The sequence below is a fragment of the Numida meleagris genome, chromosome 8, assembly GCF_002078875.1.
Source record: "Numida meleagris isolate 19003 breed g44 Domestic line chromosome 8, NumMel1.0, whole genome shotgun sequence".
Classification (NCBI taxonomy): domain Eukaryota; kingdom Metazoa; phylum Chordata; class Aves; order Galliformes; family Numididae; genus Numida; species Numida meleagris.
In genome coordinates this window covers 5,880,205-5,907,706 of record NC_034416.1, presented here as the reverse complement: position 1 = coordinate 5,907,706, position 27,502 = coordinate 5,880,205, and the positions used below count along the sequence as shown (strand labels likewise).

General features: G+C 35.2%; 1 protein-coding gene across 3 annotated transcripts in view; it reads left to right on the top strand.

The window, feature by feature from the left end:
* DIAPH2 (diaphanous related formin 2) overlaps window positions 1-27,502 on the top strand; it is a 155,359-nt gene that overhangs the window by 111,635 nt on the left and 16,222 nt on the right. For all 3 annotated transcript variants that reach the window (XM_021405708.1, XM_021405710.1, XM_021405709.1), the window contains 2 exons: window positions 47-182; window positions 7,701-7,790. In XM_021405708.1, the coding sequence (XP_021261383.1) occupies window positions 47-182; window positions 7,701-7,790 (226 nt within the window). The remainder of the gene's footprint in view (window positions 1-46; window positions 183-7,700; window positions 7,791-27,502) is intronic.

Here is a 27,502-nt window from a genome sequence, read left to right as displayed (position 1 = left end):
GCCTTCCTTGGAATTTAGAATCCCATGTTCATTTTATCTAATGCAGGAGGCGTTAAAAGAAAACAACAAAAGAAGAGAAATGGAAGAAAAAATGAAGAGAGCCAAACTGGCAAGAGAAAAGGCTGAGCGAGAGAGGCTGGAGAGACAGAAAAAGAAGCAGCAGTTGCTTGATATGAACAAAGGTAAGGCATTGTTTTTAGTACAGTGATTTGTTAAAAAAAAAAAAAGGGAATAACAAACTGAAGATTGCTCCAGGTCAGTATGACAAACACTTGCTTTCTGTTTTGTAAGCAGAAAAGGTTAACTTTTCCAGTGAAAACTGTGTTTTATTTTGGCCTATACCTGATCTTACAGTTCTGCCATTTGTCATTTAATATGTGTAATGTTCCTTTCAAGCCATTTTACTGTGAATTATTGGCTTGCTTTCCTTTGTTGCAGTTAATTGATTTTTTTCGTATGGATTTCTTTCCAAGAAGTAGTATCTTACTTGATTTGTTGTTAATTTCATTCTGTAAACATCTTTATAATCAAGATATTGTGGCAATTAACATCTTTCTTTTTGAGCTTGCAGGCTCCATGTTACAATAGATGTTCTCCCAACAGTCCTATTATGAGCTAGAAAATCTGATTGAGCTCAGAGCCTAAGTAGGGAGTGGTATTTCAGCATGATAAAATACAAAGTGCTGAGCTTATGAGCTGTGAGGAAATTGTATTTTATGTGAGGCCACTGAGAGGAAAAAAAAAAAAAGATAAGAAAGGAGGAGCAATCAGGTGGTCCTGATAGTCATAGTTTGCAGGTTCACACTAAGTTGTAAAATACTGTCTCTGACTCTAGAACACAAGCAGAGGTATTAAAACTGTAGGTTGCCTTGTAGGAGAGATTACTTTAGGCTGCAGTTGTTCTGTTTACGTGAGTCTGTGTGCTGTTGTGAAACTGCTGATCAGTTCCAGCTGTAAAACACAGCGTTCATGACTACAACTTGTCCTTTTTATACATTGAACAGTCTGACAAGTGCATACTCAGGGAAAAATACCGTTTATTTTTGGTTAGGATGTCAGTAAAAAGTCAGCTTAGAGAAGAGTGGAAAACACTGAAGAAACACTAGACCAGGTAAACAGGCTCACTCAAACACTTCGAAGAATGGCTATGGAGTTGTACACAATCTGAAGTTATGGAAGGCCAGGGTTCTGGTCAGTGTTTCAATCACTGATATTGCAGCAGTACACATGTAATACTTACGCTACTCTGTGTTGTCATGTATATTTAGAATACCATTATTTCTGGCAAATCAGTAAATTTCCCATCGCAAGTGAAAATCTGTGACTTACACTTTGACAGCTCTTAAGGAATGTTAAGTCTCCAACCTCCCCATCCTGTTTGGCAGCCACAGTCCTCCAGAATCTCTATTTCTGTTAGGCTTAATCTTCAGTCTGTAGGTATTGTATGCTAATATATTTTACTAGCTGTTGAAAAGAATGAGGAGCCTGCCTGGACAGTATTGTCAGTTAATTGGTCTGTGTTTAGGGGCTGTAGCTAGCTGATCAAGATTACTCCTTTTTAAGTTGCTTCAGCTCAGTCAGTGAGAGCATGTCTGTCTACATCTGTTAATTTTTAGCAGGTGAGGAATAGACTGCTTGATAGCAACACAGATGGCTTGGGATGCTGATAGTGTGTGTTGCTTTTCATCATTAAAAACCTTTTGTATCAATATATCAATAGATAAAACTGAAGCTTAATTTTGTGTTATAGTTCTTCATTATTGAAACTACAAATATATGAATAAATTACCAAATGCACTGAAACTGTTGTTTAACTTACTAATACTTTGGCAAAGTTATTTTAATACTTATAAAACAGATTTTTTTCCAGTATTTAACCAGAAGTGTATTGAAATATCTGGTTTGCATACTACATCTCTATTCTGTGGTAGGAGGAGTGGAGTGGGATGTTAGTTCTATCTCCATTAGCTTCCGGGACATTGATACTCAGTTAATTTATCAGGTATCTAATTTTCCTTGGTACACCTACATCTCTGTCCTCGTTCCCACTTACATAAATAATCACAAATTCATCTAAGCAAATGTGACTCAAAAGACTTAGAGGAAGGAGGCAGATGTCCTCTCAGGCTGTCATTTTGACAAGGTGATTTTCACCCAAAGGGTGTTTTAACCTGTGTGTCAGTTTGTTATTTCTTTAGCTGTATACTCAAGAATTTTTATTTAAAAGAAAAAACAAAAAACATTTCAGGTCAGAGCAGTAGGGTTTCTATATTTTCCAGCCTTTTGTGGTATAGTTCTATATTAATTCTCTTGCTCTTACCTAGTAGTGCAGATGCAGCTTTTTTTTTTTTTTTTGTGGCCACTGAAGCATCCAGATCAAAATTAATTGTTTTTCTGTTTCTTAGTGTGAGAGAGCAGAAAACTGCAGTCCGGCCAGGATCAAGAACTGTCCTGTGTAATTCCTAGCTACAAAAATAACTTCAAAATTGCCAACATTTTAAGGTCCAGGTTGCTCAGTTAGCTAGTGCTTTCTGCTTTGTGGAATGCCTAGTCTAATTGAGATGCCTTATAAATACTGTGTCAACTGATTGCTGAAAAGCCTGCTAAACATTCCAAAATGTGTAAAGAGAAATGTAAAATTACAGAAAATCTCTCAACTACGTATAAGCTTCAAAGTGATTTACACTGGGCAACATTACTCAAGCTAAAGTGATTCTGCATCTTAAAAGATACGCATATATCTAAATATAGGTATTTTGTACAAAACCCAAAGCAGACTCGTAGGTGACAAATTCAGCATATACCTTCCAAAATAAAATAAACAGGAACTTATCCAACATATATCCAACCTCTCTTTGCTTCAAGAAAACTTCATTATGTAAACGTATTTTATTTCTCATAGTCACAGTAATGGATACAGAAACATTAAGTGGGTTCTCAGTTAATCAAAGATAATCATTAAATGTCTCTAAAACCTATGATTTATTTTCAGTTTAAGTCAATGGATTTGGCATTATTAGGGATGAATATCCATACAAATGAGCTGGTTTAGACAGAAAAGACAGAGTGCAGTGTCTTGAGTTTCAGGTAGCTTTTGTGAGTTTTTCTCTAAAGGCTTTATGATGGGCAGTTGTGTCCTGTCCATTGAACCTGTTGTTTAGTGTTTAGGTGAATATTTTGTGATGTATCACAGAGAGGTCCCTTTTGTAATTGTCATTCCAAAATGAATTTAAGACTAACATTGGTCATTTCTTGTCCTGGCACTGAAATCTGAAACTTTTTGTGACACTGATGAGTACAAGATTAGCTGGAAGAGTCTTAGAAATTGAGATATTTTACATATTAATTGAAGGAGATCACCTTTAGTTTAAACTAAAATAGCTGAAAAACAAAACACACAAAAAAAGGACAATAATGTGTAAGAAATCCCCCTCTCTCTCCAGATGTAGTCTCAAGACTGGCTTCTTCCTGATAGTTTGAGTTTTGTTCACCATTTTTGAGAGTGGTTTTTCTGATGATAAAAGAACTGAGGAGTGTGTGCTGTGTCTTGTGTATCTGCTAATTATTTCAATTAAAAGTTACTTAGCACTGTAACCTTTTAAACAGCTGCATGATTTAGTTGTAGATATTTGTAATAGTTTAGGTATCATTTGGCCCTCTTTCTTGCATATTTTGTAGCTACGCAGTCTTTTCCTACCCGTGTAGAGGCAATGTCTTCCTATCAGTGACTTAACTAATCTGCTCTAAATCCTTTTTTCTTGCATGTGTGTGCTTGTGAAAATCATCCTTTGCAAGGGGCAAAAGTCCATTCAGAATGAACCCAAGGGAATAGTGGTGATTTATTTCAATTAAATATATTCCTGCTGAGGTAGACCTTGACTATTATAACATTTTCTGAAAATAAGTGTGTGCATGTCAAAAACATTTGTTAGTCACTTACCAGTACAACAAAGCACATTTTTCCCATTCTATTAACATTACATAAGCCTGAGGTCAGATTATCATAAATAAGCTTAATTGGTATGTAAGTGAGGATTTGACTTCTTTTGTAAACTGACATGAGGTATAGGACCACTTATCAGTCATACTGTCCTAACTTGCTCTCCTTTTAATTAAAAAGTAAATAACAGTCATGAGATTATATTATAGTGGAAAATGCTGAGAAAGACTGCTTCCTGAAGATAGTTATTATGCTTTCAAAATGATTGCAAAATGATTATAGCAAATGAATAAAATGCAAATATATGAAAACGCCAGACGCACTTGCCAAAAGATGCTGAAAATTGACCTTTTTAAGTGAATATCTTGCAATTTAGAATTCTGATACTAATTCTGAGTAAAAAGTCTTTTGTTCCAAAGTTTGTGCAGAACATACATTTGACTTGGGAAAAAGCAACAAACCATTTTGGTGGTTCTGCTGTTGAAATGTGACTCATTAGAAGTACTACAATTCAAAGTAGAACAGCATAGTGCAAGATGTGATTAGAAGTATAATTTTGAAACCACCTGGAGAAGATGATAGGTAGGCAGTATGCATTACCTAACATGGTATTTAACCAGGCTCTTATTAAGGGCCCAGACTGAAAAGAAAAAAGTAAAGTATGTGAGCATCCCCTTAGTAATCTTCACCTAGTCAGGGTGAACAAATCAAAAGAAAGACGAGCAGGACACTTGAGAAACAAGAACATGTTCCCAGGGGCTCTTGAAGCCTTTCCCTTCAGAGCAGTAGCTGTGAATGTAAACTGAGGAAACCAAATAGGCAGAAGGTAGGCCATGTTTTGGGTGCAGGGACTGAGATCTATGGTATGTTCTCCAGAGTTAGTCAAGTCACTTAAACTACACCACAACATTAAGTCCAAGAATGTCTACCAAACCAGAGGCAATCAAGAGGTTAAATACATAATTCCTATTCTTATGTAAAGTCCTATTCTTATGTAAGAGCTCTGATTTTCTGTACAGTTGTCACTCATGGTTCAGGTTAATCTCTCAACAGAACTCTGCTGCATGTTTTCTATCATGATCTTTCTGTGGGGCTCCTTTAATTGCAAGAACAATTTTAAAAACTTCATAGGTTATAACAGACAAAACACATTTCACTTTTACAATATGATATTTTAGCAGCAGTTAGTTCAAAACCAGAACATCCTGTTGTTTTGGCTCAGCTGTAGCTTTTATTGCTTCTCAGGCTAACAGAAGAATGATCACTTATCTGTATATGTTCTGTGAACTTTAATGGTATGAGCTATGAATAAGAAAGAAAATTACTTTGCATTTAATTGTGGCAGGTATACGCATGTTGGGATCTCTTTTGCAGGTTTAGACAAGATTTGTCAGGAAGCAATAAAGAAGCATAATATTGACCAAAATGATAGTAAACATATCTTCAGGGTCATATTACAAAAGGCACTAGCAGTTGTAGCAAATAGAAATGTTTTGTCTTCATCTCCAAGCTGAAATGGTTTCTCTGTTTCAGAGGAACTCTGTTGAAATAGAAAATGGGTACAGGAGCTGGTGAAGGATTGCAAATTACTGCAGGAAGTATTTAAGAAAAAAAAGTAAATCAAAATGAGAGCTGGTAATATGGGAAGTATCTCAGCAAGAATTATGGATCAAGTTTGAGACTTCTACTGAATCTTTCTATATGTGAATTTTAATGAAGACTGACTAAAAATGTAACTCCTTGTCCAGTTTCCACTTAATCACCCCACAGCTTTGATTAAGATGTGTTGAGATCAGAACTAGTATACTGTGTGAGGAGTTAAAAATCTCAACACTATGTTCCAGAGCTTCCTTAATTCATGACTCTTTGAATTGTATATCTGATATTCCAAAAATAAGGTGTTTTTTAGCAGTTGTGGTAATTAGCAGGTAGAATGACACACTCAGCAGAAAATGTGGAATGCTGCATAAACATCTATGAAGTATTGAAGGATTTTATTCTTCTTGAATAAATTCTGCCAGCCTTTTTTTTTTATGAAGGTTGAATGATAGTGTAATTTTTCTACACATAACATATTCTAATGAACTAGATGATCTTTAAGGTCCCTTCCAACCCAAAGCCATTCTATGATTCTGTGATCCGATGAACTAATTCTAACTAATTATCATATTTACTACTCATTAAATATTTCAGACCAACTTAGAGTATATTAGTTTGGTCAAAGTGTGTTCACAGATCTTTGATTCAGAAAATAAATTTAATGCAGAACCAACAATATATCAATAAATGAGCATCTGTAGTATAAGGCACACAAAAATACCTATGGTCTATGCGTTAGGTGAAGTTTGGCCTTCTGTAGTTGAATGTGAACCAAGAGAAGCTAATTTACTTACCCATTTTGCATGAGCTTATTTTTTTAAGGGTTTTGGAAGAAATTAAACCTGGTATTTCAGTTTTCTGGTTGCTACTCTTGCTCTGCTCCCTTCTATCTGACACTGGAAGATATGTGTGGCATATTATACAAAGTGGTTTAAATTACATTGATATATAATTTAAATTTACTGATTAATTATACTGTTGATCATCATGTAGAAATTAGGACCAGATAATCATTTAGAATTTACATGCTCTTATATCAGGTCTAGGTTTAGTCTAATAAATCTAAATGTAACAGAGAACTAGGGAGAATACCTTTTGCATTAATATACTGCTTTTAAACTCCAACATTTGAGAGCTTGAATGTAGATTTAACCTCTTACACTTCGTGCAAGTCAAAAGTATTTTACTGTAATGTAAGTCTTTTGCATAAAATAATGAGCTTCCCACCTTGATGGTGAAATCTCTATTAGCTTGAAGTCTGGGAGACATGAACAAAATGCCCACTTATCTGCTGGGTCTGGTCTGTATTGTAGTTTTGGATTGCAATAGAGATGTGAGCAAGAAAAGAGACATTCATCAATCATTTTGTAAAATTGTGGTTCTTTGACCTCTATTTCTGAAATGCTAAGGAAGACTTAAATACATATTAAAAAAGAAAATCTTTCTGCCTAATTTTTCAAAATGCTCAGTGAAATGTAACGCTTTAAAGGCAGGCTGTAAACTTGGAGGGGATGGAAGTGACAGGGATGCAGAAAACAACAGCAAAGATACATAAAGAGGATGATTTAGTAGAAGGAGAGTTCAGCTTTTAAGAAGTGTTGCAGCTCTTATTTTCCTTGCGTGCCTTTTTTTTGTTTATTTACTTATGTTACATGTGTAGCCATGTAGTATGGGGCACATGTGTTCTAGCGTATCATAAGATAAGGGTGCAATGCATCATAAACATAGAAGACAACACAAAAATACGTGCAGTACTACAATATAATTCTATGGCATTCAGTTTCATCAAGCTTTCCATGTGCATTGCTTAAATCAAAAAAGTGACCTGTTTCTACTTCAGGGAAGTCTTACAAGTATTTTAGTGGTGAAACAGCAGTCATTTACCAGCAGCTGACTGCCTGCATGCTGAAGATGTCATCAATAATGCACAAGATAACATGTCTTAAGTTCAAAGAGCAGTAGGATTGGCATACATTTTGTTTAATAGAGCATCATACGCAAACTAGGTAGTAATGACTAAAGGACTGACAGCATCCATTATGTTAGAACATATGTCTGTTATTTGGAAGTGTTGCGTAGAAGTGACACCATTTTTTTCTTTTTTTTTTTTTACAATCTTATTTCAGTTGCACTGAGGTTAATATTTTTCTCCTATTCACAGAAGGTGATGAGACAGGAGTGATGGATAGTCTCCTCGAGGCCTTGCAGTCAGGAGCTGCATTCAGAGATCGCAGGAAGCGCGTACCACGAGGTAAGATGCTTTCATAAAAACTTTTAGTTATGAACTGAGTGGAGAAAAGTTGTTTCACAACCGCTTGCAGACCATTCGTACGGAAAACCATTGAGCCACTGTGAAAACTCAGGGGACTTCATCTTTGTGATTGTAGATTGTTAAGTTTATAGCTCGATCTTCAGGTCAGAATAAGCTCTAAAACTTAACAAGAGTTCCTGATACGTTAGAAATGTCATTTAAAAAATTACTACATGTTTGTCTTGATCTTTAAAAACAGAAGTAAAATTAACTGTGGGTGATGCTATGAAAAATATTCATTTCTTACAGTGAGAGTTTGAGCATATAGCTGATCATCATTTTCAAGTGCTAGTCTTAGATACCTTCTCATTTCGTTGGAGGATGTTCGGGGTGTAATCATAAAAGTCAAATTACAGTTGAGTAGATTTACTTTCTTGAGGAAGGGGATGTACTCTAAACATGTATTCTGAACAGTTATTGCATCCGGCAGGTTTGGTTTTGAGGAAATTTGAGAAAGAGCTGGGTAACTGCAGTCTGAACTCTTTTCCCTTATAGTACGTTAGTTACATGTAGTTTTTAAGTAACGCTTATAGTCTGTTTTCCAGTTTTTCTTTCAAAATGTCTTAGATTTAAAAAAAAAAAAAATCTTAAAAATCATAGTTGAAAATCAGTTATTGGTCCTAAAATCAAATACTTAACATTGGATACATCTTTCTATTTTATAAATGAGCTAGGTTTAGATCCATGTTGTCTAATTTCTTTTTATATTTTTTGAGGAGCTGTAGAAGCAAGTTCTGCTGCCCTCTTACATAGAGCTAGCCAAGATTGCATAATGTGGAATAAAATATTTGCCACATGCCCGGTATTGTGAAAAGAAAGTTCCTAATTTGCTTATAGCCATAAAAGAATTCTGCTACTATTCCACTATCGTTCTCAATTCAGAGCATGCTTTTGCTCTTAGAACTGGAGGAATTCCTCAATCAAAGTATATTTTTAGCTGTATCTTGAGAAATATCTGTGTGAGAGATGGTACCTCTGTGTTACGGCTTGAGGAGAGATCTGTTACCCAGCGGTGACCAAGAAAATTCCCAGAGACTGGGCAAAATGTACTGAAGCTAAGAAAGCCAACAAGATGACTAACCCCAGGTCTGGAAGCAGAGAGGCCTCTGAAACAATACTGGGCAGAGCTACTTAGAAATACCTTTTACTTCTCTTTTGATACATAGTTGCTTTGATTTATGTTTGTGTGAGGATTTTCATGGTGTCAGTTTGTATTCTAGTCAGGTCTGGCTAAGGTATTTGATTGACTTTGGGGAACTTTCTGGGAGGAGAAGGTCTAGGTAATCCATTTGCATGCTCTGGACAACTGTAAGTCTTTCAAGTGGACAAAACTATTACATGAAATTCTTTGGGAATAGCTATGAGTTTAGACAGGAGGCAATAAATGTTAGTCCCAGACAAGTATCTGCTTTAAGCTATTATATAAATTTACTCATAGGATTTAGAAACATTCATGTTCCTGTCTAGAAGTTATGTATATAAAGGATACGTAAAAACAGACCATTAATAATAGCACCTAGATGTGGTACCTGACATTAGAGAAACTACTTTTACACACAGAGAAAGAATACTCCTGCACTAATTTACCAACTGCATGAGTACTAACAAATGAAATGATTATATGCAAAGCTAGTTCAGTTTGCATTTGGACATTGGAATATTTGACAATCTTTTCTACTGCAGCATTATTTAGTGAAGTAATGCACACTGGCTTTATTGTTTTAATATATACATATACTGAACATAAAGGAAAGAGGTGAAAATCATTGTTGCAATGTATGGCTTTGCAGCAGATTAATTTAACTGACACATATCTACTTCAAAATGGTTATTTTTCAAGTGGAGAATTCTGTCTGTTCCATCCTGTTATAGGCACGTATTTTAGTATTTGACAGACCTGTAACCTCAGCACAGAGACCATCATAGGTTCTTTATTAGTGGCTGACATCTTGACTGTAACAGTTTCATTGCAAAACCAGTATTCATCCTACTGACTATAATGTAGCAGAACAAAGCACAGAAATTTTAATTTTATTGTTGCACAATCTGAAGAAAATTACATTTGTGGGTCAGCATACCAAAAACAATGTTTAGTTAATGCTGGTAGTTTCTTAGTAGGCAGAGATGTGTAGTTAGGCAATACATTCCTGTGTGAGAAGCTAGAATCTCATTGCCATGGCGCTCTTAACTTTTTTGACTTTTTAATCTTTTTAGATTAATACTCTGACATATTAATTTAAGAACCTATGCCAGAATGTCCAGCAGCATAGACACAGGTAGAAGGTGACAGTCCCTGCTGGAGAAACAGTCTAGATGAACTTTCTAGAGGTGTTGGGAAAAGTCCAACAAGAGAACAGGGTGGGAACACTTCATGTGGACCTGACAGCATAATTCAAGAAATTAATTTTATTCTTAATATTCTCTAACTTTCTCTTCATTTATTTCCATTTAAGTCCCTGATTTTTTTTATTTTAAAAATAGTTGACTTGAACATGCTGTATCCTCTTTCTCCTGATGCTTTTTTCAGTAACTTGTTCATGGACTTAGAGTACTTCTGAAGTACTTTTTCCCCTTAAACTATACTCTTTCATTTTTCATTTATGATAGGTTCTCAACATTTTAAATGTAGAGAAGTTTAGTAAATTCATTTTCCCCCATATGTTGTTCTAAAGTCAAACAAGCAAGCAATTTAAGAGGATAGTAGTGGTAGTGGTGGTATTACTCTGTGCTCATTGTAACCCTTCCATCATTTAATGGATGAGTAAACAAATGCTGTATTTCTGCAGTCTGTATAAACTAGCATACACCAGCAGTGGTGCTGAAAGAGCTAATCTTTCTCTGGCAAGATTTTTTTTTTAAGTTTGTGCACATTATTGCCTCAAAGTCACATAGCTGAGCTGTTAAGCTGGTAATATATGTAGCTGAGGAATTGGTTTTGCATCCTAAAAACTATCAGTGCTAGTTAGTCAGTAAAAATGTGCTGCTGGATTGCTTCAGGTTGAATACTCTTGTTAAGGCTCTTGTAAAGGGGTAAAGGGTGGTACCAGGAGGTTGAAGTTGCTTTTAATGATGAGTAAAAAAACAGGTGCAAGATAGTTATATAGAAATATATTTTGAGTAAATTCAATTCCAAATCTTAGAATGGACTGTATCCTATTAAAAAAAAAAAAAAGACACAAGCCTTGAAAGAGTTGGTTTTGCTTAGTCCTTTTAAAAGTATACTGCAGAAGAGGATGACCTTAGTTATTAGTTGTATTACTTGTAATTTAAATAGTGTACATACTGTGCAATGTATTCCAGATGAATGTCTAATAATAAAAAAAGATACTCGTGCTTTTCAAGTCAGAGCTATGGTCTTTTTTGCTTTCGTTTTTTTGTCTGATTTCTCTATTTTTATACATTTTCTTTTAATGCATTAGGGATTTCTTCTCTTGTTGAAGATGATTCTATTTAAATATGTTGGTGTATAAAATTGTATAATAATGTCTGTGTGCCTCTAACTTCATGAATATATTACTGGAGTAATATCCATTAATATATACTGGATTCTCAGCCTTTCTGTACAAAATTAGGTTAGAACAACAAGCACATCACACTGAAATGGGGAAAATGTCTAATTATTGTGCAGATTTCTTTTTGATATCTCAAAGTGAACAGATTTCTACAATAACGTAATAGATTCAGAAAAATCGAATTGACAGTGTTTCTTCAGGAACTGATCTTCAAGCATTTATAGCGAGTTTTTTGTTTGTTTTGGACATCTTTGAACTACATTGATGTCATTGGTGGCTTGCGAGTCAATGCCCAACATAAAACTTCAGTTCACCACTTACAGGGTATGTGAAGGCTCTTGGGCTGCAATGTTCATTCGTTTGGTCAGTCTGTAGAAGTTGTCAGTCAGACTAAGCAGACAGAAGAATCTTTAAGCTATGCGGACACTGTGGATAGAGTGGAATTAAATGGAGGATGGAAAATGTGTCAAGGGGAATTTTTTCACAGAATAGGTGGTGAGGTGCTGGAACCAACTGCTCAGAGAGGCTGTGGATGCCCCATCCTTGGGGGTGTTTGAGGCCAGGTTGGCTGGGGCCCTGGGCAGCCTGACCTAGTGCTTGATCTAGCAGTTGGTAACCCTGCCTGAGAAAGGGGGGTTGGAACTTCATGGTCCTTGAGGTCCCTTCCAACCAAGCAATTCTATGATTTTAAGAAAATATCCTTATGGCTTTTCCTAGGACTTTCCTGGAGTTTAATTAAGTTAATTAAAATAAAAAAAAGAAAATGAAATTAGGAACAACATTTGGACTTTCTAAGAAGACAGACACAGAACTTCTTAAGACGATTGGAATTTAGACCACAATACATTTGCACATTTTTGTGTGTAACTATTAGTATTTTAAGGAATGCCATGAATCTGGATGCATGTTAGGTTGTCTTCACCTTCCGTATTTTATGCTTCATTATTCTGGGTATAAAATACAGAGATATCTTTCCCTAAAACATCAGACTCAATCTGCTGGTAACTGAAAAAGTGTAATCTTACTACGTGCAATCTGAAAACAAGAAAGAAAGAAAAATTGCAGTTCCAGTAACTAACAGTGTGCATTTAATGCAAAAACAACTAACTGTTCAAATTTAGTCGCTGTTGTCACTGGTTTTGTAATCAAATAAATGAGGTCAGGATTTCAGCTATTCCTAAACATTACTGCAAACTTAAAACAATAAATTAACTGCAATCTACCAGCAATCTGATTTGACATTGTTGGTTTTCTGGGGGGTTTTTTGGTGTTTGTTTTTTTTTTAAAGCTTCCCCCCAAATGTAATTAGCAGCTGACATTCTGTTGTTTGTATGAGAAGCTGGAATACTAAGAACTCTCTGGTATATTTATCTAAAAAGGAGCTCACAACTTTGGTCGCTGTACTGATGCAGGTTTTGAGGTGATGTGACCTCGAGTGATAATAAACAGTAGAACTAGGTACTTGAAAGACAAGTAATTGCTGTCAGGCAAATACATCATTATCTTCACAATGTGTGCGTGCAAGTTATAATACTTTGCTCTAGAGTGAACTTTATGCTCCTAACAACACTTCACTTAAGTAATGTTGTTTGTGATAGGAGAAATGAGGTTGTCTTTATCTTGAAAATGATTTTTTTTCTAAAATAGAGAACTGGAGTCTGTGTTGTACTCCTGTCTGTACTCTTAGAAAGAAACAAATAGTATTCTGTTAGTCTATAGAGATGTGGAACTCTTAAATTGGACAAATATTCCCCATGACATTTTTTTGTATCAAGCGCAATTTTGGAGCTTTCTCTGCTCAACCAGAAAGCAGCCGCACCTCTCCTGTTGTATTCTCTGCTGCTCTTAGTGCCTGTTTCACAAGTCAGTAACAATGAAAGAAGGACAGTCAGAAAAGTCCCAAGACAGCTGTAACAGCTTCCCTATGGTTACAAAGCTCAGAACATTTCTGTTGTTTGGTTTTTTTGGCATTTTTTATATTTTATTCTGTATGCTGTATTCCAACAAAGTAAGTTTTCATGCCATCGTGAACCAGTTTTGTTTTTCAGAAGTTGTCTAGTTTTCCTAAAGTTTTGGCTTTTGTGATTTTAGATAAATTTTTTTCCCCAAATTTCTCTTGTAGACTTGAATATCTTTATGATGATCTTTTCTTTGAGTGAAATTCCTCTTCCCAAATATTTTTCATCAGTTCAGTGCTTTGGTATAAAATGAAAAAAAGGTGAGAGAGTAAGATGTACATAGGACTTTGATTTCCACTGTCCACTCCAGTGCAATAATTTTTTTTTCTTTCTGTATCTTTTTTATTAGCCTTTTTCTGAATATAGTCTGTCTTAGGTTTGGTCTCAAACGATTAGAATTAAGACTGCATTTTCTTTTTTTTAGTCCAAATTTCAGGAAAAAATATATTAGCTTGCTCTTACTCTCAGTATTTCAAATTAAAAATATGTAATACAGACTCTTGGTTTAGTCTTCTGAAAAGTATCAGTTCAAATTTACTATAATGATGATCTAATTAGTTAAAGTTCACTGAGTTTAACTAAACAGTAGTTTTTGATTTAGAGAGAGAAGTCTGTGGTATGTCAACCTTTTCAGACATAATCCTACTTTCAACATTATCTGACAGGTAGTCAGCCCTTCAGGCCTGAGGATGTGCTCCAAAGCAGCTCATCTCTTCACTCTTGACTAGTTATTTATCTTATGAAGCATAATTCACAACTGGCACGTGGAACGTTCTCGTTCAGAATGAACTTGCTCCATAGCCGTAGAAGAGAAATGGAATTACTTGTTTTGGAGTCAGTTATAGTCTGTTTTGCGTAAGGCTTGAATATTATGCAGGAAAAAAAAAAGAATGCCTTCATCTTCTTCAGCCCTCAAGTAATAAAGGTGTGTAAAACCAGAGCTCAGAAGAAATCATTAACAGTTCTGGGATTCAGCAAAAGCTTGTAGGAAGCTTTCCTAGTGCTCATCCATATGATGGACTCATACAGTCCGTGGATACCACTAGGTGGTACCATTAAACCTCCCTTTTTGAGAATATTAATACTGATTTATAATCTGAGAGCTTTTTGGATGGACTTAAATAAAAGTTTGAGTTCAGATTTTTTTTGTCTTTGACTTCTGAAATAAATTACTGCCTCCTGGGCTGAAATTGTTTTCCCTAGAATAGGCAATACAGTCTTTTCTGTAATGCTAATCAGATTATATACCCTGGCAATAAAGAAAACTTCCAGGTGAATTCACTCCAAAATACTCCGAATGTGTCCCGGTTGATGTCAAAAATCCACTGCCATAGTATTTAATCACTTCTCTGAAAATAATCTAACCTTTTCATAAAATGTTTCTGAACCAGTTCTGTTAATGAAGGAAAAAAAATACATATTTTTAATTTTTTTTATGTTTCATAGTTAAATTTTCTTCTCAAGAAAATAATGAAACTTCTTTGGAGAAACTATCAAACTATGACCAATTGCTAAATACTAAGTAAGGAGTAAGACCTCTTGTTTTCTAACTTACTGTTTGTTCGCATTGTCTTGTACTTTAGATCTTATAGGTGGATGCTGTTAGACAGTAATTAATCTTTTAGTACTGTCACAGGGCCATGCTAACTCTAACTAAAAAAAAAAAAATCTTGTTACTGCAAATGGAGACCTGATGTTAAATGATGGGATAACGGTTCTAAACAATTGCATCTTGAAATTGTGAACTCTTAGTAATGGAAACAGGTAAAATTTTTTAATGTGCTTTTTTTATTGACAGTAATGATTTTAGTAAGACAGTAGCAGAAAGAGAGAATCTCTATATTCATAATGGCTCCCTATCCCATATTTTCCTTCTTTGTGTCTTTGCCTTAGCAAGGTGAAGCTTTTCATCTCGAGATCTACGCAGTGCAGTTGTAGACAGCAGGGGGAAGAGTTTGGTCAAATTACCACTATAACAAACATCTATAAAACAAAACAAAAAAAATTTACATTACCAATGACAAATCAAAGCTGAAAGTTTGCCTTGCCTGTTGTCATTCATTGCCATTCATATTTAGAAAGCAGACTGCTGTGATAATTGATTTGATGGTCCAGCTTGAGTGGAAGCACTTCTGGGCATAGCAGGCCTCAGAGATGCCAAAAAAGAAGAAAAGGTGGGAATGAAATAATGCACTACTTTCTCCTCAGAGGCATGTGGCCCAGTTTTTGAGAACAGAAAAACATGCTTTAGAAGAAGGGGAAAAAAACAACCCAGTAATAAATACAAAAATGACCATATAGCCTCAGTCAGATAAAAATAGGCATTCAAGCAGAGACAATGAGTGTACATATTTTACTGGCAGGTGAATAATAGGAGAATGCTGTGGAAATAATCTGATTTTTAACGGACTCTGTCCGTGGGAGTACCTTTTTTGCTGCATTTTTTTTTTGTGTGTGTAAGAACAAAAGAGGTTCCCCCGAAAAATAAATAAGAAAAAAAAGCAACTTAATTTTCTGAAGGTTTTCAAAGAGAAATTGATGATTCAGAAGAAAAGAAAGAAGGCAGTTATTGAATTCAAAAGGCAATATTTATGTGTTTGGATTATCTGAGCTTCTATTGAGTTTCCTTACTTCAATAGGTGATAATGAAGCTTGTCTCTGTATTTTTGACTAGGGGGTAGTGTTCACCCATAGCCCCCTGCTGATATGAATAACTTAAGACACTGAACTGCTAGTTGAGGAAAGAAGTAGATTAAAAAAAAAACTACTGAATTCAATGTTTGACCTCTTAATCACAACTGCTAGCTCAACTGTGTATCCTGTCATTGATTTCAAGAACCAAACAAAACCACATTAAAGATGTGAGCTATCAAAATACAAAATTGTAACCAGAATGAGTTGTCTTCTGAGGGATGCTTATTTACTTGCAGAAATAAATGTGGTCTGTCAACTTTGCTGAACTCTTTGTATTCACAGTCTTAATCTTTTATATACAACAAAGAAATAAACCAAATTTAACAGGAAAGATGTATGCAAAAAAAAGTTTGAAGTACGTAGTAGGAGAGCGTAAGTATGCTGATCCAGTTCACATAGAAATATTACTTATCATCCTCAGTCATTTTTTTCTTCTTCTCCTGGATATATTTCCCTTTATATCTTCCCTGCCCCCCCCCCTCTTCCCCCCAGTCTTTGTATATTTTCTGACAAAAGAAAGAGCTCCGGCTCAGGAAAGCTTATTCCTTTATCTGTCTTCAACCTGTCTTGTGAACATCTGTAGTTGTTGATTGAAGAGGGATGATAATGAAAGAATTAAGGTTTTGTGAGGCTGTGTACTTCAGCAGGATCTAGGGTTATGTAGGTTGGTATCACTGCACAAAAGAGCTGTGACTTGTGATCAGTCTGAAATTCTGGCTATGCCATTTTTATATGATGCATTTTAATAAATTTTGTATTTCTACCTGCAAGGAAGCCTCATTGTGGTAGAAAACTAGTATGCATGTTCAGTTTTTGTTTATTTATAATAGTACAACTCTAATTTTAAGGACATCTAGGTTTTGGCAGTGGTTAAAATTGGTTTCAAGATTTGTTGAAGTAAATTCATACTATAGAGACTGTTACTGCATCTATAACCATGTGGGTACCTAGGGATGAAATTTATTTTGTTGCAACGTGTCTGTGGAACTTAATATTTTGAATATTTCTTCTCAGAGTTGTGTGTTTAAGTCTGTAGACAATTTCTTTTTCTTAAAATTTGAAAGTCTTTAGGTATATATAGAACAGTGTTGGTTCCATACCTTCATAGTTAGGATTTTATCACTGAATTTTTGTAGTACCAAAGTCACACCCTGTTTTCAAACCCCTCAGTTCAAGAAAAAAAGAAGAGCTTTTCTTGAAGATATTGAAAAGTTGTTTCTGGAGCGCTAAATGTATGTTAACAGTAAGCAAGAGATTCTATATAGAGAAATGCTGTACATAGTAATTTTTTAATTTATGGTATTGTTTCACTTTTTTATACTATATATAATAAAACAGGAGCAAATAGTTACTTCCAGTTTATGTGTTCTTGTGGAGATAGATAAGCAGCACAGATAAATACAAACAGACTGTTACTGACAGTTGTAATATCTCTGCCTAGTTATCTGTAGGAATTGTTCTTCTATTTATCTTGACAGAAGACTTCTCTGAGAGATCTTAGTGAAAGTTGCATTGTGACATTGCATGGTGACAGGGTGTGCAAGGAGCTAAAAATTGTGTTGCAAGGGAGGTGGGACAAGTGAAAAATGAAGATCTCTGTTTTACTTTTGAGAAATTCATACAGAGAGCCAAGAGGTGATGGCAGGGAGCATGCTGAGCTGGAGAGGAAGGTACCTGGATTAACCTATGTGGATCAGTTGTACATCAGTGTAGGGTTAGCCTGGATCTGAAACCCAGATAGATTTTATGATACTCCAAAATGTGTGAATTCTCTTTTGTACTTGTAGGAAAGCGTTTACTTATTTTACTCTCAACTTTTTGAGACATTTTTGGCAAATAATCTTATTTCCTGAGCATATGGAATATCACTGCTTTATCAGAGCTGCAAATAAGAAAGAGCTGTTGTTGGAGATATAAGCAGATCTTGATTAAAATTTAATTGTAGTAATCTGATTTTTGTTAGAAGATATTTACTTCAAATTTCATGTGAACTGCTGTATTAATGTTTTCCCGCCTAGTGGTTTGTAGTAAATTGTAGTGGTTTTTATTCTAGTTATTATCAATTGGTCAGTACCACTCCTTCAGTAATTGCATGTACCTACTGATCAGGCATATCTAGTAATACTGTCACCTGCACGTGGGTTGGGACCACAGAAAATCCAGGAAACACGATGTCTGTAAGAGGAAGACTGTAGCAGCTGTTGCATTATGTATGTTTATATGCAGATACATGCTTATGCAGATCCTGTCCTGTGGCCTGACCCAGGAAGCCCTGTGCAGTGGGCAAAGACAAAGATTTTTTTCTCCATGGACATTTCCGTGGAGCTACTCCCATTGTACTGCTTACTTTATTCATACAGCAGTGATGATTGTGATTGCATTGACAGAAGTCCACTGATCCTTTGAAATAATTTTCTTTTGACTGTTTTCCGCTGAATGTTAATACAGAAAGAGGAGATAGAACTGCAGTGGCAGTATTTTGTCGTCTGATGCTTATGCTCTTAGGATCAAACAAAAGTCTGCTCTGGAAGCAACCTCTCTGGAGGTCATCCGAACCATCCTTCTGCTGAAAGAAAGTCCTTCCAGTAGGGTCTGTATCACTTAAGTATCCAAATAATTGGCTGTGTTGGGTAAAACCTACTCTGATGGCCAGCTGTCGTAACATTTCAGAAAAAAGCAAAGTGTTCTGTAACTGGTTAAATGTGCTTTCCATACTGTCACATCCTTTTTAATAGTCACATGGAATTGCTAAATCATAAAAACAACCTGTCCAAAGCTCTTCTCAAAGCAAAGGAGAGATCAGCACAAAAGCACCTTATTTAAAAAGGAAGAAAGCTATTGGAAGGTGACAGCTGGAATCCTGGTGCTTAATCTGTGTAATTAAAACTTTTCTAAGGAGCAGGAGAAGCAGGTTCGAATTGAGGTAGTTTTAGGAGTTAATTAGCAGGGTCTTTTTGAATATTAAGAATGCCTTTGAAGGATAAAGTTTTGAAAAGTAGTTCAGGTCTTTCAAACAGCATAAATTAAGGCAGAAACTTTTTTTATACATCCTCAAGATGCAGACAGAACCATCCTCCCTTACTGATCCATATGCTTCCATCAGAAATATAATCATATGTACTTCTCAGTGTCTGATTCACATTTGTTGATTTACAGTACAGACGATCCTTGTCATGTTTGTCAGTGTCCCTTGCTCTAATTCTAGCAGTTCTCAGATGGACTTGTGGAGAAATCCTTCATTTAACATTACATGTAAGAGTACCGTGGACAGTATTTGGATGTAGCAAACAAATCTCTGACTAAAATGGTCCATGAGTGAGAGTAATGTGCTTAAGAAAATGCTATAGACAACCTGTAGTGCAAATTACATGTGAGAGATAAAAATACTTCTACACCAAAGGTCAAAACATTTTTAGCATTTGAAAAATGATATCTTTTTATCATTTGCTTCATCTTGATGCTGTATAGTGGGAATATGTGGGACTTAAAAGTCACTTCTGTGCAGAAAATGAGCTAATATCTGTATACCATAATATTACTTATCTACGTCTATAGAAACACTTGTACATACATAAAAATTCTGTGCTAGCACAGATCTTTTATGCAGCAATAAAATTTTACATTCACCTTAAGTGGACATCAGGCTGGCTCTGTGCATCCAAAAACATTTCAAATTGTCAAATAATTTGAGAAAGGTATTATGTAGTTTTGCATTACTCGTTTATAAACTTTATTTCTCAATTCTCTTTTGCTCTTATGATCCGTAATGCCTATCGGTTACAATGTTTCATCCTCATTTACTCAATTTTTATGCTTTGACAGAAAAGGTTAAATTTAAAAACAATTGTAATTATTTTGTAATCTGAAGACATTGATTTTATTTTTATCTGAAAACGTTTTCAACCATGGGAGTGGGAAGCTTCTTCACTGAGAATAATTAATAATAGTTACCGATATCATTGATTATAAATGTGTTGCTCATTATCTACCACAAACATGACTGAGAAGACAGTAATTTTTTATAAATGACAAAGAGTAATTTTAAGCATCTGCATTCTTCTGATACTCATGATTCACCACTATCTTTTTTGAAGCTTGGAAGTAGGCAAAATAGTGTTATACTGCTTATTTCTGAAATAATATCCACACATTAGTGTTGTATAAAGATTTCTAAAACACTGTAGTTCAGCTGGACAATAAATCTGGTTATGTAGAAATAAGGCCTTGCAAGATGTGCACGAGCTATCTATGAACAGATTCAACCATTTCCTGGAGAAAGGAATCTCTCCAAATTCATTCATAACACATTTTAATAGTGAAGCAGATTTTATTGTAACAACCAAAGAATGGAAAGTATTTGCATCTTAATTTTAAAACAACAAACTGTCTGATTTTTGACCTGCAGCGTATGTTGAATAAATCAGTGACCAGTTTCATATCTGGCTGCATGATTCCTAATGTAAACACAGTCCAAATTAACATAGATTTTAGACTCCTTGTTTGAGGGATTTCAGTTTGGAAGTGATTTCTGTAGAGACAGGTGCAATTAGTAGTGATTTCATGGTATGTATAATTTTATTCCCATATAATACATATTATATAAAGGGCAAAATGTTGTTTTTAAGAGAATGTTGATTTTTAGAAGTATAACCTGAAAATTAGTAAGCTGAAATACGTTAGTTAACATTTTCATGCAACTTCTAATGTAGTCTGAAGTCTTCCGATTCTTTACAGTCATTTTAAAGAAATATCATTATGAACAAAAAAGTACACATTAAATATGAAATACAGTGAGTGTTTTAGGGCTTTTAGGGGAAAAGAGGTGAAAAAGAGCAATATGAGTGTGATGAGAGACAGCTCTGGTGGTTTCGCTATTATGTCAAACAGCGGCTGCTTCCAGCTTTAAGCAGAAATGTAGTAGTATAGTCAAGGTGACTTACCATTGTAAAACCCACAGGCATCTTGAATTTTCCATCTCTTCGGTAGATGATGTACTAATGAAAAAAGACAGCGGTGTGGTATTTATGGTTTATAAAACAAAGTATTTAAAGACATCCTAATAAACTTGTCTTGAAAGCCCTGCTGTGCAGTAGGCGTGGTATCATGACAGTGTCTCTACAAATGTTTCAGATCCTGTGCTTTAGTGTAGCGATACCTCAAACATTATACTGACATTCGCAGTCTTTGCACTGTGCATTGTTCACCAGTATTTGTGATACGTGACATTCTTGCTAAGTACTGTCAGGTAGAATATATCATGAAACAATTCTTTAGAGTATACACAGAGACTCCAATCTTTATGCAGGGACACATGTCCTTGAGAAGATGATATCCCAAGTTAAAAATTTTCAGTGCCCTAGAGAATTAAAATTATTAGGAAACTCTATGTGATAGGCTAAGGTAAAACACAATATCAAGGTAGAAAATTTAACTTCAGGTACAATGCTGGCCATTTAAAATTAGCTGTGTGCTTCAGCGTAGCAAATTTCTTACATGGCCTGTACGTGACAGTTCTTTCCCACTCAGCTATGGTAAATCCACTTAAATTATTCTAAAGATCTTCAGACAAAAAATGTTCCCAAGGCTTTAATTGTATCAACCGTGCACCTACTGATAACCTTCCTATCTATTGAAGCTGCGTAGAGAAAAGATGCAGGCTTTGGGGACTGATGGAGAAAATTTTAGGTTAATTCACACTTCTGGTTTTCAGGAACATGGGCAAAGAGTTCATTTATCTTCTGTGCCCTTTGCGAAAGAGGAGTGAGGTCATGGATTCTTTTGCTGCAAAATAGCTGGAGGTGAATTGGACGCAATCACTGCAAAAGGATTTTCATAATCTTTCTATATCAGATATGATATTTTGGTTAAATATACACCTTCTATTTTCCTTGTGAAGAAAAAGAGATGGAAAATTCATACGGCATGGAGGTAAAGCCTTGGCTCAGCTGCATTCTTTAGCAGATGCAGTTAAGAAATATATTAATTCCTACTTAAGAAGACTTGTGAACTAATTGCACAGTCATAATTGGATAAAATTATTTTTACTTGTGTCCAATTAAGGGGAAGTCACACAATAAGAATAGCTTTTCACAAGTTCCATGCATTTGGCTGTGTAGTTCTGTTTGTAATAAATCCCTAAACGTGCTTGTAGGTGTAATGCTGAGGCAGCAAGACTGGATTGCATGTTGCTATATATTTAATATTTTTTTAATGTAATACAAGTACTGTTATATGTTACAAGTATATGTTACTTATTCTGTTACCATGTTTCAGGGAAATTTACTACTTTTTATTAGATCATCTTTTGGAACTGTTCTGTAATTAACCACCAAAAGTAATGAATTCTGAAGTACATTTTCAATTACTTGTGACTAAAATTATCTTAAACTGAAAAAAAAAATTGATTTTGTTCAGTGAAAAGCTTCACTCCTTTACCAGTGTTGTTGTAGTAGAGCACTGGATTAGGGCAACCTGCTTTTTAAATTAAATGTCAAATATAATTTGCCATTAGAAACAAAGAGTATGCGTACAGTCTGAAGGAGAAAAAAAGACACTTCAGCATCACTTAATAGTGATTTATGTGTAATACCAACTGTTTTAACCAATTAGATAATGTCTGGCAGAACAAAAATGTTAGAGGTGAAGGTGTGCATGCGTGTGTATGTAGTTACAGGCATCCCTACTTTTGTATGTATTTTCTTACATATACATACAGTGCTGTCAGGAGAGCAATCTACAGGTTAGTCACAGATCTTCTAGAAATAATAGATTCCATAATTTAATGTTTTTCATAAAATATTAATGAGTTTTGAAATGTGAAATTCCTGCTTTGTTGGTTCTGGACATCTCAGGATGATGTGTGTACGAGCGGGTACGTGATTGATGGAGAAGAGCACAAAGCCGTAAAGTGTTTCTGCCAACAAAGGAAACTCTGAGGCAAAAGAAATTGATGCATAGGCTATAAATTTGTGTCTCCATTTTTCCACTGCTTTTAGTTTTAATGTTACTTCCCTGCAGTCACGATCTGAAAGCTTAAAAAAAAAAAAAAAACCTAAAAGTCACAGCATATCAGTTTTAGTAAGTTGAAGTCAGTTTCTCTATAAAACTTTGCAAAGCATGATATTTAAACAGTGTGCCTTGGTAAGTTGGCAGCTTGATCTTAGAAGTGATGCTGTCCTTATCTAACCAGTGTTATTGCTACAAAATCATTGAGTTAAAATTTTTGCATATCTTTTCCTAGTATGGGGTATTTTCAAGTTATGCTGTTCCTCTGTTTCGTCCAAGCAGAGGATGACATGTAAAAAATGTCCACAGATAATAAAGGTCTCCTTGTCACTTACACATTAACTGCGCATAACAAACATACCTTTGCTCTCCATTTTCAAAAACACTGGTCACTGCCCCAAAGAAAATGTATAAATGGGCATTCTGCATTGTATTTTTCTTTATGTATAAAATCATTTTATTTTGCTTGAATTATCATCTAAGTTTACTTAGTAATTCCTAAGGGCTATTAGATGGTCATTAAATCTTGATTTTCTGTCAGGAGGAATTAATAATCTTGACTTCGGTGTGAATTTAGAAGCAATAGGGGATTGGATTCAAATATTTGAATACCATTTCAGTGTTGAATTGGTTATTCATGTTTCAACTCAGACTGACTGGTAGATAAAAATAAAAAAATAAAAAAATTCAGTTCATAAATCCTTCTTTGCATTTTAATACTTATTTTTGTTTTTTTTCCTCTCAGCTGGGTTAAAATGTACATGGTTTGGGATCACTGCTTGGATGTCCTTTTTTATGAACACCTTCCCAGTCAAGTTCTAATAAAGAATGTATGCAGCTGTAAGCATAGATTGCATGTAAAGCTATCTTTGGAAATTGGACTCTGAGAATTGGTTTCTGGATGAAATGGTCAATTTTATTTTAAAGGAAAGCTGAAGTTAAAGCAAATTCTTTAACAGCCTGGTTCTACCTTCCAAGAAACTGCCACTTAACTGGGAACATATTTAGAAGCATGTTCTAGACATAACCAAATTAAGAAAGGGCAGCTAACTTGTCTCCATTTTCCCTTCTTGCCTTTCTTTGTTGTCCTTGCTTAGCTTCCTCTCTGAGCTTTTAGCAGAAGGTGATGGGGGAAAGTTTTGAGAGCTTTTTATTTATTTACTTTTACATAATACAGAAGGCTTTTTTCCTCATCACAGTGCTGACTGAAGTCCCCTTGGCTGTGTCTGTAGCATGGGCAGATGTTTAATGGTGTATTTGAGAGTCTTGATCCGCATGTGCTCACTGCATCTGCATCATGGTGCTCCTCCAGGCAGTTCTGCAAGGAAACCCATATGCACAGACCAGAAGTGACCTGACTTATTCTCTGCTGGGTACACCAAATAGAAGAATCAGAGAGTATCTATGAGTTTTGTTTACTTTCTCCGTATATATTTTAGCCTGTGGGCACATAATAACTATTTTAGAAACTAAGATAAATAATAGATGTTAATTTATTTTCATTATCTACAGTTACTTACGAAGAAGTCTCACTGAAAAATTCTGGCTTAAGCTTTGAATAAATTAGAAATGATACATTGGCAAAGAGGGGGGGAAAAAGAAACACAAGAACCAGAACTTTCTCATTTGAAAAATAGCACTGAAATCATAGCCTTGATATTTAGAGCTGCTGAGATTATGGATATAAATACTAATGGTGAGCCCAAAATAACTAGTGTTAATATTTATTATTTCTGAATCCCTCATATGTGCTTGCTGAGAAGTAAGAGAATTGATGACATATTTAGAAGGGACTTCTGGAAATCATAATACAACCTCCAGCTTTTGAAGCATAATTGTCACCTGCTAGCTGAAGCCGGCTGTGTGTTGTCAAACCAGGTCCTAAACTCTTGCATGACTGCCTGATTACCTCATTCTATTGTTGCACTACATTCTTAGTGAAGATTTTTTTCCCCTACATTTAAGCTACAGTTGTTGACTATTACCCCTTGTTATACTGTCTAATAACCAAGAAGAATTCAACTGTGTTTTTGCCTCACCTTCATTGTTGTTCATTGAAATTGCAGTTAGATCCCCTCCTTAGCCCTCCTCTTTGCAGAAATAACAAGTAGTTCGTGTGAATGGCTGTCTCATAGGTCATCTGACAGAAAAGGCAAGACAAGGCATACTGACAAAATGAATGCAGAGTTTCATAAGGGAGAAATATTGTGACTACATGATGTAAATCAAAGTGTGTTTTTGTACAAAAAGTAAATTTCGCAAGGGTAGGAGGGATGGAGATACAAGAATCAATTGTTACAGTGTCTTATCTGGATATGGTCAATATCAGTATTATCAAATATACATTCTGTAGGATATGAATTGGCAGTTACCTCACTTGTCAGTTATAGGCAGTGAGTTGTTTGTTTTTAATTGCATAAAGTCAGACTTGATTATTAAGCTATTTTTTAGAAAGAAAGAAGGAAAGGGAGTGTAGCTGCTGGCTAAACTACCAGGATTAGACCCAGAAAATCAGAGGTTAAGTGGTTTGCTTAAATGCTGACTGTTTGACCTTGAATTTTTAAAGATACTGAGATTTTCAGCACCATTTAAATGTGTAGGTAATAATTCTACTAGACTTTTATCAGCTCTGGGGTTGAGGAAGTTGAAATACCTTTATACTCTTGCCCTTAATTGTATGTTACAGTGGAAATAGCATTATTACTTCCTACCAGTGTTTTTGTTCTTGTAAATTTTTTTTGTTGTCTTGGGTGCATGCATAATACCCCTTACTAGAGTCATGATGTAAAGATCATGCTTGTTTCTAGTTTATTAATTTAGAAAGGAATTGAGCTTTTGGAGAGCTTATAAGGAGGATCTATAACCCTGCATATCACACTTTTTCCTTTCTCACTCCATTTGTTTCTTAAATTTATCTCTGTTACTTGATATGTCTTTGGACTACACTTCTAAATAGAGTATACTTAAGCAGTCTTTACATCATAGCATTCCTTTTTCAAGTTGAGCAAAGCTAGTGTTTTTCTGGTGTAGTTTTGCTCATGGAGGGATGTGAAGTCACGGTACCACATGGGTGCTGGTACAGGATGTCCATTGAATTCGCAGGTCAAGTTACTATGCTGAAATGCAGGCTTTTTTATTTACTGTTGTTTTCCTTGCTGTTTTCTGTTCAAATATTGTGTAGGAAAATTTGCACATTGTTTTTCTCATTCATCATACACAGCTGATAGCGTAGTTTAAAGGGCAAGTGAAATTTGAGGCTTTTAAGGTTACGTCATTTCCATAAATATCTAGCATATGCAAGAAAAGTAAATGATTATCGATAGGAATTATCAGCATTCAAAAAAGATACGTCTCAGTGTTGTCTTTTAGAAAATGCTATCTAAAATCCTAGTTCAAGATTAATATAAACAAAGTAACGTGTCCTTTGACTAAAAGTTTAATTCAATAAAACAGGCTTAGCATTGTGTGCTCTACAGTCTCCACCACTCTGCTGCTAGACCGTGGTTCATGATTTTCATTGCTTTGGCTTTAAAAGCAAGAACTCCTTGGCTTTCCTATTAGCAGAAAATCCTAGGAAAAAATGGGTGATAGTTAAAAGAGAGTACAATATGAATCTCAAATTCACGTTAACACACTGACTTTCTTATTTGTAAAGAGGAAATGCGTTCAATTTTATTTCAATTTAATTTTATTAAAAAATAAAATCCCTCATAAAATTGAAGGAGCTTGTAGTTCGAACTGTTTACATACAACAAAATATAATTCTAAAGGACATTGCCAGCTTTGGGCAAAAAGTATCTGATGGATTAGTCTTATTTTTGTGGCACGAAGGATGTATTTTCTTAATCATTTTATCTGGCAGCCAAGTTCCTACTCTCTTCCACCCCAAGCAGAGTCTCCTGGCTTTCTTTTCTTTCACCTAAATTCACCATTTCCTTATTTGTATGGTAAAACTAGATCTGGAGTGGTACTGTAGAGTTCTAAAAGGAGGAAAAAAAAAAAAACCTGAAAAGCAAAGTTCTGATTTATAACAGGAAATTATTATTTTCAAGGCTAGAAGGCATCTTGCAGGAGACAAGATTCTAAAATCTCTTCCACGTGCCAATGAAAAGGAGGATTATCAGACATTTTTCATCCTTATTAACGAATCAAGTTCTCTGCGTTCAGGAGATGCTTAAGGCCAAGATTTGTCCCTGAATGACTTGCTCGTTTTTCTGCACTCTCAGCAGTACCCTGTTCTGACCCTCTTCTGCTACTTTGCACATAGTCAAGCTAACCTTCCCCTATCAATCTTTTCTGCATTTTCAGTGTGGGGAAAGTTGAAGAGTAGAAATTTTACTCCGAAATCTCCCTATGCATCTTTGTGTAAGGTGTCATTCCTGCTTCCTATCCAGTTGATGTGAATACAGATGTAATATTTCTTCAAGTTTTGTATTCACTTACATTAGCTGAATAAGTGGGATATTTCTTAATCTAGCTGTGT